This window comes from Castanea sativa, chromosome 6 (genome assembly GCF_040712315.1).
Source record: "Castanea sativa cultivar Marrone di Chiusa Pesio chromosome 6, ASM4071231v1".
Taxonomy (NCBI): Eukaryota; Viridiplantae; Streptophyta; class Magnoliopsida; order Fagales; family Fagaceae; genus Castanea; species Castanea sativa.
In genome coordinates this window covers 19,026,984-19,045,976 of record NC_134018.1, presented here as the reverse complement: position 1 = coordinate 19,045,976, position 18,993 = coordinate 19,026,984, and the positions used below count along the sequence as shown (strand labels likewise).

Here is an 18,993-nt window from a genome sequence, read left to right as displayed (position 1 = left end):
TGGCGGGGCATAGTCATATGTACAATGATAATTCTTGACATGTAGATAGAAACAAAATAGTGAAGCAATTTCTCTCAAAAGGAATATTTCAATCGACTTAAAAAGTCATATAGCAGATCCATTAAAAAAGATTTGACTAGAGAGTGAGAAATTGTCCATGGAGGGGAATGAGTTTAGAAAATCACCAAAAAAAAAACCCCTTATCTAACTAATTGGAGATTCCAAGATCTCAATTCAAAGAGACAATTAAATTGTGGATGACTTAGTTATTTCACTATGGAGATAACATGACATCTCTTACCCACTCTTAATTATGACAAAACATACTTAAATAATCTCAAATGACTCTCCTTCATCTTTTCATCAATATGGGCCACCCTTATTTTAAAACAGATTTCTCATTTTAAATCATATCTTTCCTACACTCATCATGAATATATAGTACTTATTTACAGCCCAATATTCAGTCCATAATAAAGCTGGTCTAATAGATATGTTTTGATAAAATTAAATTATAAGTACAAACCTCTTTGATAATTGCTGTTCATAACAAAAAATGTAACACCGAAATAGAGGGAGACATTGCCACAACATTTTGCACTATTCTTTATCTTTAACATCATGCTTACTGCATCTTCTAACATTTTGTATTTGGTGAAGCTTACTGCTTATTCGGTATCATCTAATCAAATAAACAATGGCTGTGCACCACAAGAATAAGAGAACAATAATAAACAGCAAATCAGAATGATTTTATGATATAATTATATATCTGCTTTCTTATCCCCTGATCTTTTAAGCATGTCTTTGTTTCTGAACGAGTCTCTCCAAAATTTATCTTTATTGCTGTGACTATTGTTAGTAAGGAAACTTGTAAACCATCTAGCAGAACGTTTCGGAGTGCGATTCAACGTTTGGCGATCAACGTAGTAAAGTCCAAACCTTTTTTTGTAACCATGTACCCATTCAAAGTTGTCCATCAAGGACCATATGAAATATCCTCGCACATCGGCTCCATTCCTGTCAATATCATCCAAACCAAATTCTTATTCTGATATTAATCAAGTATAGCAATAAAATTAGAAGCAAAGAGAGATTTTTGGCCACCCTTCTTTATGATGATGATGATGATGATTATTATTATTATTGATGATGCCGAAGAAACCACCAGTAAGCTGTGAGTACTCCACCGATTGATGCAACATCTGCGAAGAGAAAGTAGGTGATCGACAGAGAGCACCGGTGTGGTGTCGGCCAAAGACCCTCCGACGATCAAGTTAGAATCTTTAAACAACCCTAGAGTGCCAGAGTTGAGATAAATGTGCGTACCTTTGGGTCATGAGGGTCTTGGGGTATATATAGTGGTATGTGGCCGAAATATGCGCCTTGGTGAAGAAGTACTTTCCTTTTAAAAGAGTAATTCGCGGATCTTTGCCTATTGTATTGAGCCCTTTCCTTATAGGAATCTTCTTGACTAAAGTCGAACGTGTAGCGCAAGAACTTTCCTTATATTCACATAAGCAGAAGTCAAGATAGGCTAAAAATGAAAGTTGGATTACTCCTTCAGCTTTCACCTGCCAAGGTCGTCAGCCCACGTGTACCTCCTACACTGTCGTTAGCTTATGTACGTCAACGTGATCCGTCAGCCAAGGACGTCAGCCAAGGACCTTACAGCCAAGGTCGTCAGCCCTGTCTCGTCCACGTGATCCGTCAGCTTATTGCCGCTACGTAAGGGATATAGCCCTGAACGCCAAAAAAGGCGGCATCCTAATGAGATTGGCTGACGGGTTGTGTATTCCCGTCAGCCTTCTTAAAAACGTCACTATCAACTGCCCCCCACTCCATCACCCCGTCAGATATGAGTGACGGGTCATGGAGTTCTCGTTATTGGGGAAATGGCTCGTGCATGGTAGTTTGTGCCATCTTCATTAAATGGTGGGACACATGGCGTAGAATGATTGGCTCCGTGTCTGGACGGGTGTGTCGCTTCGTCTTTCGCGCCTTCTCTCTCCTATATATACCTCACTATTTACCTTTTTTCCACTTTTTTCGCCTTGTTCATCTTGAGAGAGAATTCGTCACTGCCAATTTTATCACACCGTTGATCGTGCAACCGTCATCTTCTTGAGACCGTCCTCCTACACGTAAGTTTTCCTTACTTTACCTCTTTACTTTTTCTAGTGACGCCCTTTAGTGAAGTCGTCTGCCTAGGATCTTAGAAAAACCCGTCGTTTGTAGGTAGTCAGATGTCTAGGGAGACGCCGAGTGATCAATCGTCAATCCGCGACGGAGCGGGTTACGACGAAGTTTTCCCATCAGGTCGTGAGCCCGCGGAGGGCCTATCCTGGTTGTCAGAAAGAGAATCGTCAACTCCTTCTGACGGTGAAGTAGAGAGTTCTAGAGGAAGTGAGGTGAACGGTGATGAAGAAGGGGTAGCCGATAAAGACCAGGGGGTTCGTGGAAGGGCAAGTAGCAGTGACGGAGGTGAGAGTGACGGTGACGAGGAAGCCTTAGTGAGCACCTCGGGATCCTCTGGTGATGACCGTCCCTTCATCTTACCCTCAGAGTGGTCCGTCAACAATTTTCTCCCGACGATGTCGGAGAATGTTTTCAAAAGTTTGCGGTTCCGTTACCAAATACCAGACGACATTCCCATCCGTCTGCCTGAGGAGGGTGAGAGGTGTTACTCGGGACGAACCACGGACGTCAGCATGTATGACGCCATGTTCGCGGCCGGACTGAGATTGCCGCTGACGGCATTACACCGTCAATTGGCTAACTTTCTCGGGATATCCGTCAGCCAGATTGCCCCCAATGCTTGACGAACCTTCATTGGTGCCGAGATCTTGTGGGGTCGTCTGAGCGGCGGGAACCGTCAGCTGACCTTGGACGAGTTCTTTTGGTGTTATCGTCCTCAGCACATTTCCTCGTCAAAAGGAGTGTATCATTTTGCAGTGAGGGATAAGGAGTTGAAGTTAGTGTCAGATATGCCCGACTCCAATAGGAAGTGGAAGGGCAGATACTTCTTTGTAGAAGGAACAAATTGGGTATGTCGTCAGGAGGAGTGGGAGTCAATGCCCAATGGTTTTGATAACACATGGGCTTATGTTAGAGATTCAGGTTAATCTCGTCGACCCTTCTCGCCTCGTCTACTTTTTGCTATCCTAACCCGTCACTTTTCATTGCAGCTAACAATCGTCCACGTATTATCGAGGAGCAAGAGGAGTTCATTCGTCGAGTGACGGCCATTCCTTTGGACGAGAGGAAGTGTCGGGATCTAATCACGTTAGATACTCTTCACTTATATTGTGGGGGTCCTGAACCGATGGAGGAAGCTTGCAAATTGAACGCTTATTCCCGTCGTCGTAAGTGTCTTTTAACTTCGTCTTTATCCTAACGCTGTCTCTTTCTGACCCTTATTCTTTGCAGAAATGGAGTCAGCTAGACAACGGGTTCGAGCTGCCGCTGCGGCCAAGAAGAAGCAGCAAGAGAAGGCTGGGGGTGGGTCAACCCCACCGTCAGCCCTCAGGCCCGTCGAGAAGGTCGCGGCCAAGAGGAAACCCGACGGTAGGGAAGACCGTCCAGGGAAGAAAACTGCCCCAACTCCCGGGGACAAGTCTTCACGAAGACCGTCGCCTCCCAGGCCCGTTCATGGGGCAGGAAAGGGGCCCATGACCTCGTCAGGCCCTATCTCCCAGGGGTCTGCCCGTCGCCTGCTGACCCATAAAGATTACGCTGTAGAGGTGACGGAGTCCATTTTGAAGGATGAGGAAATGGACCCTTGTGCCGAGCAGACTATTGACGAGATAAAGGCGTCAGGCCTTTTCGACCTTACTAGAGTGAGTCTCGCTTTCTACTTTGGTGCCCGACCAACTTTTTATACCCTGACGTTGTCTTGTCCCCTTTTTCTTTCAGGCTATGGTTCGCATGAAGGCACTGTCAAGCAGGTGCTCTGCCAAGGAAGGGGTGATCACCCGTCTGAACGAGCGCATCAAGTACCTAGCTGACGGTCAGGCGCAGTTCAAGCATGCGAACTGCATCTTGGGCACGGAGCTGAAGGATTACAAGGAAAAACTGACGGAGGAGACCCGCCGACGGGAGATGGAAACGGAGGCCAAGGTGACGGCGGAGAAGGAGTTGAGGTCCATCCTAGTCCAAGTGGAGACGGCTAGGAATGACGCTGTGGCGGAGTTCAAGGATTCGTCAGCCTTTATAGACGCTTGTGTTGCCTACTACGGGGACGGGTTCGAGGACTGCTTGAAGCAAGTGAAATCTGTCTATCCTGACTTGGATTTGTCAAGGATTTCAATGGATGAGTCCATCCCGTCAACCCCTGCAGGCGATGCCGTTCATGAAGAAGCTGACGACAATAATCAGAGAGACAACAGCGTCGTCCTAGCCCAGCCAGCTGCGGATCACTCCGTCACTCTGACTCCAAATCCTCACAATGGCGACCCAAATGCCGTCAGCCCTTCTCTCTCTTGTGCCCAGCCTTTTACTGCCGAAGACGATGGGGGACATTGACGCTCCCCTATGAACTTAAAGCTTTCTTTTCTTTTTTTGAGAAGTGTAGACGGAGTAGTAGTACTTGACGCCCATTTTTCTGGGCCTTTGTAAAGACATTGCTTACTTTAATTTTAATGTCATTTTATGCTTCAAGTATGTGTGTTTTTTATTGTAATTCAGAATTATGTTCGTTATGAGCTTCGTCAGCTTAGGGGTGACGGGATTTTTCTCTTTCAATTCAATTTCTGAACTGATGACGGCGTCAGCTTCTTTTCCATGAAAACTCAGGGTCGTTTTTTATCATTCCGTCAGTTTCATGGGCGACGTCGTTGGGCAACTTAATTGTATGCCTTAGTTTCTTAACGGCGTCACCCTTTTCTTTCAGCTAATCTAGCTTGACGTATCCATTTGGCAATACGCCCATTATTTCTACGAACAATGCCGTCAGCTAATCTTTGAACATAACGCCGTTATTAGGCCGTCGCTTTGAACATAACACCGTCACTTTGAGCATAACACTGTCACCTTGTTGCATCATGGCAAGGTGACGAGCTCAAGAGGGAATATATCAGCATTTTATTGCCCTTGTACATCTTATGCGCTTGGTGGTAAGGCCTTCTAGTAATGAGGCCGTCCACCTTGTTGTCCTTAGATTGGGATCGTCCACTTTGTGGATTTTAGGTGCAAGATTGTCCATTTTGTGGACTTATTTATGACGCCGTCCACTAGGTGGACTCAGCAACGGGATCGTCCACTTTTTGGACTTAGGAGCAAGTCGTCCACTTTGTGGACTTTGGAATAGGTCGTCTATTTTGTGGACTTAGATGTAGATCGTCCACCTTGTGGACTTAGAGGCAGGCCGTCCACTTATGGACTTATAAGCAAGTCGTCCACTTTGTGGACTTGGATGTAGGCCGTCCACTTTGTGGACTTAGATGTAGACCGTCCACTTTTTGGACTTATAAGCAGGTCGTCCACTTTGTGGACTTGGATGTAGGCCGTCCACTTTGTGGACTTATAAGCAGGTCGTCCACTTTGTGGACTTGGATGTAGGCCGTCCACTTTGTGGACTTAGATGTAGGCCGTCCACTTTGTGGACTTATAAGCAGGTCGTCCACTTTGTGGACTTGGATGTAGGCCGTCCACTTTGTGGACTTAGATGTAGGCCGTCCACTTTGTGGATTTAGATGTAGGCCGTCCACTTTGTGGACTTATAAGCAGGTCGTCTACCTTGTGGACTTGGATGTAGGCCGTCCACTTTGTGGACTTACAAGCAGGTCGTCCACTTTGTGGACTTAGATGTAGGGAACCTGTTGTTTTCGTCAAGACATAAAAAATTCACTAGTCGTTTCTGAATGAACCTCCTCTTATTATGATGAATGCATAAGTAAAATTTTGTTCAAAAATAGGGAAGATAAGTTTTCAGCCCTTTGGACTTAAAATATACTGTAGGCAAGAATAAGCTAAGACAAATAATTAAGGATCATAAACTGGTAATGAGGAGTAACGTTCTGCTTGCTATCTTCTACTGGTAGTACTTTCTGAGGTGCTCGGCGTTCCATGGGTGTCGCAGTTTTTGCCCGTCAAGAGTCTCTAGGTGATAGGTGCCATTTCTTCGCCATGATGCGATCTTGTAGGGTCCTTCCCAGTTCGGGCCGAGCTTTCCTTGTGTGGGATCTCTGGCTGTGCCCATTACTTTCCTTAAAACAAGATCTCCGACTTCGAAGTCTCGGTGCTTGACTCGGGAGTTGTAGTGCTTGCTTACGAGGTCCTGGTATCGCGCGAGTCTCTGCTCAGCCACCACCCTTACTTCGTCAATTAGATCCAGTTGTAAACGAAGCTCTTGATCATTTCTTCCCTCGTCGTGGTTGGCCACCCTATAACTTGTGAGTCCTATCTCGGCTGGAATGACCGCTTCACTTCCGTATGTCAGCTGGAAAGGGGTTTCTCCTGTAGGGGTTCGTACTGTCGTTCTGTATGCCCATAACACGCTGGGTAGCATCTCAGGCCATACGCCCTTTGCCCCCTCGAGCCGAGTCTTGATGATTCGAAGCAAGGATCGGTTGGTGACTTCTACTTGTCCGTTTGCCTGAGGATGGGCTGGGGAGGAATAATGGTTCTTGATTCCTAACTCTAAACAAAAGGCTCGGAAGGAGTCGTTGTCAAATTGTTTACCGTTGTCCGAAATTAAGACTCTTGGAATTCCATACCTGCAGACAATGTTTCTCCATACAAAACCCCTAATATTCTTTTCAGTGATTGTGGCTAGGGCTTCAGCTTCAACCCATTTGGTGAAGTAATCGATGCCGACGACGAGGAACTTCAGCTGCCTTGCTGCCATCGGGAATGGTCCCATGATATCCAACCCCCATTGGGCGAATGGCCATGGGGCAGTTATGGGGGTCAATTCTTCCGCCGGTCGCTGAATGATGTTGCTGAACCTTTGAAACTTGTCGCAAGCTCTCACATAAACCTGGGCGTCATTTTGCATTGTTGGCCAATAGTATCCGGCCCGAATCAACTTTTGTACCAATGACCGTGACCCGGAATGGTTGCCGCATATCCCCTCGTGTACTTCTCTCATAGTATAGCTTGCTTCTTCGGGGTCCACGTACCTTAGGTATGGTCGAGAAAAGCCCCTTTTGTAGAGAACGTCCTTTATTAAGACAAATCGTGCAGACCGGACCTTCAGCTTCCTGGCAGCCTCCTTCTCATCAGGCAACGTGCCATCTTTTAGGTAGGAGATCAAGGGCGTGGTCCAATTGTTTTCGGAACCAATTTCCTGTATGCAGACAACGTCAATTAATGGTGAGGACTGAATGAAAGAAAGTACCTTATCGATGGTGGTCATAGGTTCCGCAGATGCGGCTTTGGAAAGTCGGTCGGCATGTTCGTTTTCTCCTCTTGGAATTTGGACTTTTTTGGCTTGCAGCCCGTCCATCCTCTTTCTTGCTTGCTCCCAGTACCTCTTCATTCTTTCACCCTTGCACTCGTACTCGCCGTTTACCTGGCTTGTGACGACTTGGGAGTCGCAATGAACAACCACGTTCGTGGCCCCTACAACTTGAGCAAGGTCTAAACCTGCTATCAGGGCTTCATGCTTTGTTTAAGTCCATGAAGTCGACGCACATCCTCCATTTCCCGTTGTTCTTTTTGACCATTACGACGTTCGCCAACCAATCGGGGTAATACACTTCCCTGATAAATCCCGCTTCTTGCAGTTTGCGGACTTCTTCTGCTATTGCTTGGTCTCTTTCTTAGGCAAAGGTTCTTTTCTTCTGTCGGACGGGCGGAAAAGATGGCGACACGTTCAACCTGTGCACTATGACCGACGGGTCGATTCCCGGCATGTCTTCGTGGCTCCATGCGAATACATCTTTGTTTTCTTTCAAGAAAGTTGCGAGTTTCTGACGTACTGCCGGGTCGGCCAGGGTTCCGACTTTTGTCGTTCGCTCCGGGTGGGCTTCGTCGAGATGTACGTCTTCGAGCCTCTCGACGGGCTCTGTCGCCACCCGACGTTCTTCTATGTTCATGGCTTGAATGTGACTGTCCATCTCCATCATGGCTACGTAACATTCTCGTGCGGATACCTGATTTCCTCTCAATTCTCCAATTCCATGATCAGTAGGGAATTTTATCATCAAATGGTATGTCGAGGTTACGGCTTTCCATGAGTTGAGGGTTGGATGTCCTATGATGGCATTGTAAGCCAACGAGCAATCGACTACCAGGAATGTTACGCTCCGGGTGACCTGCTGTGGGTAGTCTCCAACGGTTACCGCCAAAGTGACAGTGCCAAGTGGATGTACCCTCGCCCCTCCAAAGCCAATGAGTGGGGCATTAACGGGAGTTAGTCGCTCCCTTTCAATTCGCATCTGTTGGAAAGCAGGATAGTAAAGGATGTCTGCTGAACTACCGTTGTCTACGAGAACTCGGTGTATGTTGTAGTCTCCCGCCCGTATGGTGACGACCAAAGCGTTGTCGTGGGGATGGTGAAGGCGCTGGGCGTCTACTTCCGAGAATTCAATGGGGGGATTTCCAATCCGTGACCTTCCAAGCGCAGGACTTGCCGACTGGACGTTCTGGACCATTCTGATGTATGTCTTTCGGGCTTTCTTGGAAGATCCGACCCTCGTGGTGCCCCCTACAATCATCCTTATGTCTCCTACGGGTTGCCTGGGGCGATCATTATCTCGCCGAGGGGCTTGATTTTGTGGCGGGTCCGCCCTCTCTTTGTTGACGAACCTCTGTAACCTCCCTCGCCTAATGAGAGCTTCTATTTGCTGTTTCAGGTCGTAGCAATCAGCGGTGTCATGGCCATGGTCTTGATGAAATCGGCAGTACTTATCCCTTGGTCTCCTGTTGGGATCTCCCTTCAGTTTTCCAGGAAAGGCCAGAGTTTCCTCGTCTTTAATCTGCATCAACACTTGGTCGATGGGCGCATTCAGGGGAGTGAAGTTCGTGTACCTTCCTGTAGGCGCCTTGGGTCGTCGATCATCTCGTCCCTCTCTGGTTTTCCCCCTTTTTTGTCCATTATCGGGTTTCGTATCTTCCTGTCTCTCCCTTTTTCTGGGTTTATGGTCGTCTCTGGCTAGCAAGGCATCCTCCGCGTTCATATACTTCGTCGCCCTGTAGTATACATCGGACATAGTCTTCGGGTCATTCTTGCATAGAGAGAACAAGAACTTACCCTCTCGTAGCCCGTTCGTGAATGCTGTCACAAGTATCTTGTCATCCGCATCGTCTATATAGAGGGATTCCTTGTTAAAGCGGGCTATATAGGACCTTAACGTTTCGTCTTCTCGCTGCTTAATGCCCAGTATACACGCAATAGACCTCTTGTGTCGATGACTTCCAATAAAGTGTGACACGAACTGTGCGCCCAGTTCCTTGAAGGTGCCGATAGAATTAGGCGTCAGCCTGGTGTACCAATTCCTCGCAGGCCCCTTCAAGGTGGTAAGAAAAGCCCTGCACATGATTTCATCCGGTACACCCTGAAGATGCATTAGGGTTCTAAAAGACTCCAGGTGGTCCAATGGGTCTTTGGATCCGTCGTAGTTTTCCACATGGGGCATGCGAAACTTTGGAGGAACGGGGCATGAATTCACCAATGCTGTGAAAGGCGAATCTGTTCTATGAACTAGGTCGTCCAAATTGCTGGATACCCGTCCTCTGAGGGCGTTCATCATCATATCCATGCGTTCCCTCATCTCCTGCATCTCGGCTGTGATATGAGGTGGTAGGGAGTCCGAGGCAGATGGCGGGTTTGTCTCGGGCCGCTCCAGCCTTGTTGGTGCAGTGCTACCTTCAGGCCTGACGGCATTCCTCCCTTCTGGGCTTGCTACTTCCTGGTCCTCCCCCGGTGCACTTTGGTGCGCGGTCACCTGCCGTAGTTGCTCTTCTAAGTCGTGATTTTGTTTAGTAAGACGCTCGATGGCAGCAGCCAGCGTCTGAACTTGCCTTTCTAGCACTGTAGCATGCGGTTCGTCGCCTTGGTTGTTGATTGTTGCAATCGATCGAGTGAGTACCATACAACTTTTTGTCTCAGGAATAGAGCAAGGCTGAATTTCTATCTTTCCCACAGACGGCGCCAACTGATGATGCCGAAGAAACCACCAGTAAGCTGCGAGTACTCCACCGATTGATGCAACATCTGCGAAGAGAAAGTAGGTGATCGACAGAGAGCACCGGTGTGGTGCCGGCCAAAGACCCTCCGACGATCAAGTTAGAATCTTTAAACAACCATAGAGTGCCAGAGTTGAGATAAATGTGCGTACCTTTGGGTCATGAGGGTCTTGGGGTATATATAGTGGTATGTGGCCGAAATATGCGCCTTGGTGAAGAAGTACTTTCCTTTTAAAAGAGTAATTCGCGGATCTTTGCCTATTGTATTGAGCCCTTTCCTTATAGGAATCTTCTTGACTAAAGTCGAACGTGTAGCGCAAGAACTTTCCTTATATTCACATAAGCAGAAGTCAAGATAGGCTAAAAATGAAAGTTGGATTACTCCTTCAGCTTTCACCTGCCAAGGTCGTCAGCCCACGTGTACCTCCTACACTGTCGTTAGCTTATGTACGTCAACGTGATCCGTCAGCCAAGGACGTCAGCCAAGGACCTTACAGCCAAGGTCGTCAGCCCTGTCTCGTCCACGTGATCCGTCAGCTTATTGCCGCTACGTAAGGGATATAGCCCTGAACGCCAAAAAAGGCGGCATCCTAATGAGATTGGCTGACGGGTTGTGTATTCCCGTCAGCCTTCTTAAAAACGTCACTATCAATTATTATTATTATTGATGACTAAAAATCATGTTATCTATAAATTTAAATCATTTAAGCAAATAATAGAATGGTTTATATTTTTACATAAATTTCTACCATGAAAATATTACATATATGCACAAAGAAATAACCTTTTAGTTTTTTAAATAAAAATAAATATTAAATTTCTGATTGTTCTGAGTTAGCTAATTTATGAGAGTTGCTTAAACTTTAACCTATCCTATATTCTAACTACAATTAAAATTTAATGGGTCCTAGCTAGTTAGCTCAATTAGTAAAAATTTTTGTTCTCAAATTAGAATTTTGTTCAAAATTTAAATCTAATCTACATATAAACTAATTGGTATCTTGACGTAATAATAAAAAGTGATAATCATGAAACAAATGTTATTAGATTAAAATTCTACTGTATTTATATATATATATATATATATATATATATATATATATATATATATATATAAATACCACAATACACAATAAGGGTATGACGCTATCAACTTGGATGGGTTGACGCTATCAACTTGGATGGGGTGCGCTATCCTAGTGCTTTCTCTTAACTCACATGTACATAAAAAAAAAAAAAAAAAAAAAAAACATGACACATATATTAAATGCACGTGCCATTTAACCAATGTCTCATTTGAACTTTCAATTCGTTGAGTAAAGACATTATTCATGTGGTTGGAACAAGGTAGGCCTCTGATTTTAAGAAAGAAGTTCATTCCCACCTTATTGCTCGGGCCAAAGCAGCAAGGTAGGCCTTATGAAACTTGATTCGGTCTATATCTTCTAGTAAGTCCTGCACCTGTTCACTCTGTTGCTTTGGTGGCGTAAATCCTGAACATGAGTTAAAGATTGAAATGTCACACTTTAAAATTCAAGAGACATTACCATCAGTTTTTACGGTTTGAATTCTAGGCAGGAGGCATTTTTCACACCTAATAGGTGCTTTAAAAAAAAGCATTTCAAATAATGCTATATGTTAAGGTAAAAATGTCAAATAATTAAACTTGAAACTAGAATTACATTTGTTTCTCCAAAAAAAAAAAAAAAAGGAAACTAGAATTACATGAATAAATTAATTCATTCTTTTTAGAGGGGGAAAAAATAAAATAGTGGGCTATTACACTCACCATTTTCAGTCACAAACATGGGCTTGTTATTGTATCTTTTCTTTACGTAGTCAATGATCTTCTCCATGCCTTCTGGAACGACAAAAAACCTTGGCAATCCAGTCTGCCAAAGAAACAAGAAACCTTACATTGTAAAAATAAATAAGAGAGGGAGCCTTATTAGGAATAGCTAGCTAGCTAGGGCACAATTATATTAGCATTTAGCATACGAGTCCTCCAATTGCAACGCCATCTCGATATCCAGTGGTGTTTACAAAGCCTTGGATTGGGCGATCTTCGCCATCAGTACAAGCAGAATGGGTGCAGTCTTTTGCATATAGAGTTGAATAGTGATTGATGCCGATGAAGTCGAGACTGCCTTCTATAAGTTTTCTTTCTCTAGGGGAGAACCTTGGCAATTCACTTCCAAGTATATGCCGCATTTCAGGAGGGTAATCACCAAAGACTAGGGGGTCTAGTATCCTGCATGTATACAGGAAAATTGACTGTCCCAACTCATTAATTAAAAAAAAAAAAAAACTACTGTCGCATTAGTAATTTAAAGTGATATATATATATATATATATATATATATATATATATATATATATATATATATATATTGTTCACTTTAAGAATTTAGAGTTTGAAACAAGTTTCTATAATAAATTGAAACAAATTATGTTTTAGAGTCAACCGCAAATAGTTGGGAATAAAACTGTCATTAATTGTTAATAAAAAGGATTTAAAAAAAAAAAAAACCCTAAAAGGCAAACATGGCACTAAAAAGTAGTGAGTTTTTAGAAATATCACTTATGAACTTTGAGAGGAGTGTCAATTTTGGATTTCAATAACTAAGCTCCTAGATATTGAAGTTGTGACAGACCAAATATTTTGTAAATATTTTCAAGTTAAATCCTAAGGGATTTCGTATGCGCACTATGTGTACGTCATCCGGTTAAATCTATTAAGATGTAAGGGAAAATGTTAAAAGGAATTTGATTTAATTTCTCACAGACCTAATATCCAATGTTTAATCATGCAAATTTAAAAAAATCCAAAAAACAAATTGACACTCATATCATAGTTCAAGAGTAATATTTGTAAAACCATCATAAAGTAGTTATGAATTTAAAGAATCTTGTAAAAGTAAAAGTTCACTACTATTTTAATGTTAATTAAATTACTAATTTAGTCTTTCAACTAGTAATTGTGTTATTTAATCTCTTAAATTTCAAAATCAATTCAATTTTAACCTACTGTTCTCCTGATCCTTGCATTGTTTTCTTGTATTTCCCATCACTTTTTAGTCTTTCGACTAGTAATTGTGTTATTTAATCTCTTAGCTTTCAAAATCAAGTCAATTTTAACTTACTGTTCTCTTGATCCTTTCATTGTTTTCTTGTATTTCCCATCACTCTCTCCCACTTTCATATCTTAGGGCATCTCATATTTAAAATGTCTCTATTTTTTTTTTCTTCATTAGAGTATTAGACACGCATATTTGTCCACCACACCCTCCCCCCCAAAAAAAAAAATAAATAAAAAAGCAAAAATGAATACCTCAAAGTTTTACCTATTTCTAGTACGACCCCAAACTTAACCTTATCCTAATGCTCCTAATTAAAGCCCCATATTTACCGTTGTTCAAAATTTGGAGGAACATCACCTGCCTAAAGTCATATGATGTGGAATAAAATTTAAGTTGATGTTAAAATATCATAAATTTTATTACATAGATCAATAAAATATTATGTCAATTTTTAAAACATAAAGTGATAAAATAAAAATCATAATTAAGAAATATTTATATATTATATTATTATATAACATCAATTATATTTATTTTCAAATAAATTTGTAAATATTTAAATAGAATTACTAATTTTAGAGCTTTTCTAAATTTAATCCTTACCAATACAAATTGAATGCCAATGCTCTATTAACAGCTTGCCGATCCAATTCTTCATCTGTAAGGGGTTCATACATTAATGCATTTACAACGATCCCAATAAACCCACCATGTTTCATCTGCGCGAAAATCAATCTTTAGTAATTAACAATCCCAAAACACCAAAGAATAATAATGTTAATAATACTATGGAAAATACGTACTGGTATTGGTTAACAAAAACAATATATAAGAACCTTGTTGATTGTTGCCCACTAAAAGTTACCTGATATTGCTTACGATATAAATGAACAGCCATGGAATGTGATAGCAACATGTTGTGCATGGCACTAAGAGGCTCTATGTCAGAATTGCCAGAAGAACAATTTCCAAAAGGCTTTGAACAGTGGCCCGGTGGGTATGTTCCCCATATATAGGCCCTATTGACGAAGAGGCCCGGCTCATTGATTGTGGCCCAGAACTTTACTCTATCTCCAAACTTCTCAAAACAAATTTCGGCAAAATACACAAAATCTTTCCTACACCAAAGCCGTCATACATTTTAAGTTTCAACTACATAACTCATTATTATTAGGCACAAACAAACAAAGGGTAAGATTTTAAGAAAATTTGAATATTTTCCTTTAGGAGTGGGACGCAAAGTAATGGAACTGGGAGGTCCTTAAAAATCATGGCAAATTAAGCCAAATTTTCACACGTATTTTTTGACACCAAATTTCACAATTCAAGAGACACATAATCATATAAGTCAATAAGTTGTGAAATTCGATATGCGTTTAAATGTTTCAAGAGTTATTTTTTTTTTAAATGTTATGTCCACAATACTTTTACAACAATTTTATATTAAATCTTAAGTAGTAAATTATTATTAGTGGGCAAAAAGTCATTTTAGTTGTACACTTAAATTAAAAGTAATAATAATTTGGTACATAAAATTTGTTGTAAAAATGTTATACACGTAACAATGTAACATAATTCTTATTTTTTGCCATAACTTGAAAACATTATTCTTATTTTTTGTCTTAACTTGATGACATGAGCAACTATGAATGGTGGAGAAAAGGCGATGGATTCAAGTGCAACATATCATCAAGTTGTGACAAAATATGTGGTTGAAGAAGAATTTATTTTATTTTATTTATTTGATAATGTATATGTTGCGATGTAGAGAATATAGAGACTTGAAACATACTGTATCAGAGGGTTGAGCCATCCCCCATATCTATCCTCGAGTTCCTGTGGAATGTCATGGTGGTGTATGGTCACAAATGGCTGAATTCCTACATCATGCATCAAATCCTTTGCTTATATTTGTTATTTTGAGAATCGAGACCATAAATTGTAAATATATATATATATATATTTAATTTGATAATTGGGTGAAACGATTTGAATTCTAAATGTCTTTATTGGAAATAAGTTAATGGCAAATTATAAAGAAATTAAGATATGGAAGTTGTTTAAAGAAACCTAGAAGGTTACCTCTGAGCAATAAGTTGTCTATGATTTCGTTATAAAACATGATCCCTCTTGGGTTAATTTCACCAAACCTTCCTCCTGTTAAGGTCAAGAAATAATGAGTTGGTAAAATTATGGATTGGCATTGGGTAAATGACAAGTTCAGAATTCAGATACATACTAGGTAGGATTCTTGCCCAAGAAATCGAGAACCGATATGCATTTACCCCCAAAGACTGCACTATCTCAAGGTCTTCCTGTGCATGTTGAAGGAATTAGGATGGACAACCATTTTGGTCATTGAACTTCATTCTATTCTATTAATTTTTTCCTTATTAGAGTTTCAACTTACACAGCAATCTACGCGATAATATATAATTTGATTAATTTGATACATTTACAAAAATAAATAGTTTATATGACTTACAGATCACATGCCCACAGACTAATTGGATTAAAAAAGGTCACGTAGCCACCATGACAGCTCACTATAAGTTAATCGAGAAATTCAAAATGTGGCCATGTGAATCGTGCTTGCCCTGTGACATTTTTTTTAATCCAATAGATCGCTAGCATATAATTTTTAAAGTAATGTATATAGATATGTTTTTTAATTATTATATTAAATTTATCTTCTTTTTATAAAAGTCGCAATATTTTCATTAAAAATATGTCACGTCAATATTAGCTTACAGACCAAATTGGATCATTTTACACCGTTTGAAACTTCAGAAACCAAATTCACTAAATATCATAACTGACTTACCCCCAAGAAATCATGCAAGAATTTATTAGTTTATTAATTTAAAGGGAAAATTTAGTTACAGTAATTAAACGCGGTTCTTTAGATTCCTCTCTTAAAATTTAGTTATGTGATTGTACTTAACTAAAAATACACTTTCATTTAAAAAAAAAAAAAAAAAAAAACAAACAAACAAACAAACGTTGCTGATTAATCTTAAAGAAGATAACCTATGAAACACCTAAGTAACCTAAGTATTGTAAGTAAGTTTTGTTCTTATTTTAAAATAAGTTTTTCTCCGACTAATTCAAACGTTTGTGAATTGAAAAATTAATGTCAAGCTTTATACCAGGTAGCGATGGTAATGATCGTCAGCAACGTCCCCGTTTTCATTATTCATTATATTTCCTGAACATTAAAATAATCAAACAGTCAATATTGATCAAAGTGCATTTAGCTGAAAAGTGATTATATATTTATATGTATCTTTACCTGGAACATGACAAAATACATCCCAGTTGCTAGCACCCTTACCATCTTCAAGAAATGCACCTTCAACCTATAACATATTAATTGCATCAAAGAAATCTCAGACTCAACTTGTGATTCCCCAAATTGACGTTGAAGTGTGCGGGTTGTATAGATATGTATTAAGCCTCACATTAAACATATACTGTGCAATTTTGACTTTATGAACAATTACAACGAAGCTCATTTGTAACTAAACAGAGGAAGAAAAAGAAAAAGAAAAAGAAATAATGCCTGATATGATGAAGTGCTTGTTCCAGAGAGGAAACCATCTGGGAAGTGGGATTTTTTTACATCTTCTTCGTCTTCATTGGAACTTTGAGCAGAAAAATGAGCAGAAGAGAAAAGTATAGCTGTGAAGACCAGGAAAAAGAGCTGGGATGTTGTGATTGTCATTTTGGTTTCAACTGTAACCATATCCTTTTGGTTTCAATTTGTGGTATAAAAAGCAGTCCAAGCATTTAGATATACTACACTTGATTCACAAATGGGCCAGGGTGTAAGTTGTGGCTTGTCGTGTATTATTAAATATCATATGATTCATATCTGTTGTTCACCAATGATTTGGACTATTGTATATAAATGAGTTACATTTGAGAATAAACCCATAAAAAAAAAAATGTTATGGCCCGGTCTTATGTTGGGATAACAGTGGCTTAATTGATGGAAATTTAGGATTTGCTTAATTGTTAGTATTTGATTATCAGTTTGTAATTTGAATTAGTTTAAATTTTGAACATCCCTAATGTATTTCTTGTATGCATGACTATTTAAGAGGTGGAATCATTTAACCAAAAAAATTTAGTTCTCCTTTCTCAAGTTCAAGAAGGTAGTCACCTCAACATAAGCTGTCTTTTAATTGTTCTATTGCATAGTTTTATTTTTATTTTTATTTTTTAGAATGAGATAATTACTGCAGTTGATAGCAGATGCACATAAAGGAATTAAAACAAACAAAAGGGGTTGCTTCGCTAAATAACATACACAGTGAAGAATTTTGTGCGTTAATTTATAAGTTTAATTGGCCCCAGGAAGCGACACCGTAATGTGTTGATGTCATTTTTCTGTTCTTTTTGTACAGGGCTAATTAGACAAATGATAATCTTCACGGGGCATCTGAATGATGGACTCACTTGTCTGGATCTTAATTAAAACTCAAAGGTGTCAGTTCAATCCACCACACTTTCGTCTATCGATTCATGGGGTTTTATCAATTCTTAATAAAAAGAGCAGAATAGCATAGCTAAAGGCTAAGAGTCCTACTTGTATTAAAAAAGAAGACAACAAATGATAATGACTTAGTATCCATAATTATTTAAGAAATTAGGTGAAAACATGGTTTTTATTCTACATTTAGGGGTCATGGTTAATTTGGTTCCTATGTAAGTACATTTTAGTAAAAGTCAATTTGGCTCATGTTATTTTCAAGTTACAGTCAATTTGGTCCCTACCGTTAGCTCACTAATGGAAAATGTCTACATTGCAAACGGTTTGCAGTGTTGGCGCGCATGTGGCTAATATAATAATATAGTATTAAATAATTAAATATTTAAAAAGCCAACTAAGCATTTTAATTTAAAACAAAATCTGCATCAGACAAAATAAAAAAACTGAAAATATTAATTGAAAGAACAAAAATAAAGAAAATGATTTTTATTAAATAAATCTTGAATTTCTTTTATTTTCTTTTCCATCCTTGCACTTTCTTAGATACCAAACACAATAACCAGCAACGCCACAATCTGAAACCAAAGAATATAAACTTCTCCACCTCTCTATCTTATTCACTCTTACACACACGCATAAATCCAATCTATTTTTCAATAATATAAGCTTCCTTGCCTCTCTCTCTCGCGCGCGCGCACACACACGCAGAAATCCAAATATTTATTTCCAATAACCATGGCTGAGCATGGTGGAGCAAGAAGGGACATCAGTAACTTCGTGCGAGGCTTCAGTAGCAGATGCCCAAGGGGAATAAAAGTAGCGAAGGATTTTGTCGTGGGCGATGCAAGGAGGAGAAGTGGGTCTCGTCCGTTCGATATCTGTGGTAGGGATACTATTCTAGGCCTTGTTGTTTTGAATGTTTTGTTGGATTAGAAATGGAAAAACTGATTTTTGATGGTTGAGGATTTCGGTCTTGGGTGGTTCAACCTTCAATGGTGTGGATGTTGATGGTGGCTGAAGAGGATTGAAAGATGTAGGTGACAGATCCATTTAAGTAAACGTGATGAAGTTAGGCTGGCGGGTTGATAGTCGACGGATTTAAGGTGCATGGACACACAGTGGACGGATGTAAGTGACACGTGGCATTCATCTGTCTTGATTTAGCTCCAAGGATTCCTAAATGGAATTAACTTACGTCTCACGATTAACATTAAAGAATCCCAACACAAGAAGAATTCTAACAAGTAAAGGATTCCATAATATACGCTAGTTAAAGAGGATCATCCC

The 18,993-nt window shown here is 40.4% G+C and overlaps 1 protein-coding gene across 1 annotated transcript; it reads right to left on the bottom strand.

Moving 5' to 3' along the window:
• Positions 1–496: 496 nt before the first annotated feature.
• On the bottom strand, positions 497–16,956 carry LOC142639062 (beta-glucosidase 18-like). The gene is made up of 12 exons (XM_075813156.1): positions 16,774–16,956; positions 16,504–16,570; positions 16,361–16,419; positions 15,451–15,526; positions 15,294–15,368; positions 15,004–15,091; positions 14,077–14,329; positions 13,815–13,930; positions 12,130–12,382; positions 11,921–12,023; positions 11,516–11,624; positions 497–1,020 (listed from the first exon to the last, which is right to left on the bottom strand). The coding sequence occupies exons 1-12, from the start codon at positions 16,954–16,956 to the stop codon at positions 765–767; spliced, it is 1,638 nt and encodes a 545-aa protein (XP_075669271.1). The 3' UTR covers positions 497–764.
• Between the last annotated feature and the right edge of the window lie 2,037 nt (positions 16,957–18,993).

Bases quoted from the DNA above. Each gene is read 5' to 3' on its own strand.
- LOC142639062 (XM_075813156.1), bottom strand. From the start codon at position 16,956: ATGGTTACAGTTGAAACCAAAATGACAATCACAACATCCCAGCTCTTT. The intron at 16,571-16,773 runs GCATTATTTCTT...AATATGTTATAG, and splicing joins CAAGCACTTCATCATATCAG to GTTGAAGGTGCATTTCTTGA. The intron at 1,021-11,515 runs GTGGGAATGAAC...TGATATTGACAG, and splicing joins GCTTTGGCCCGAGCAATAAG to GAATGGAGCCGATGTGCGAG.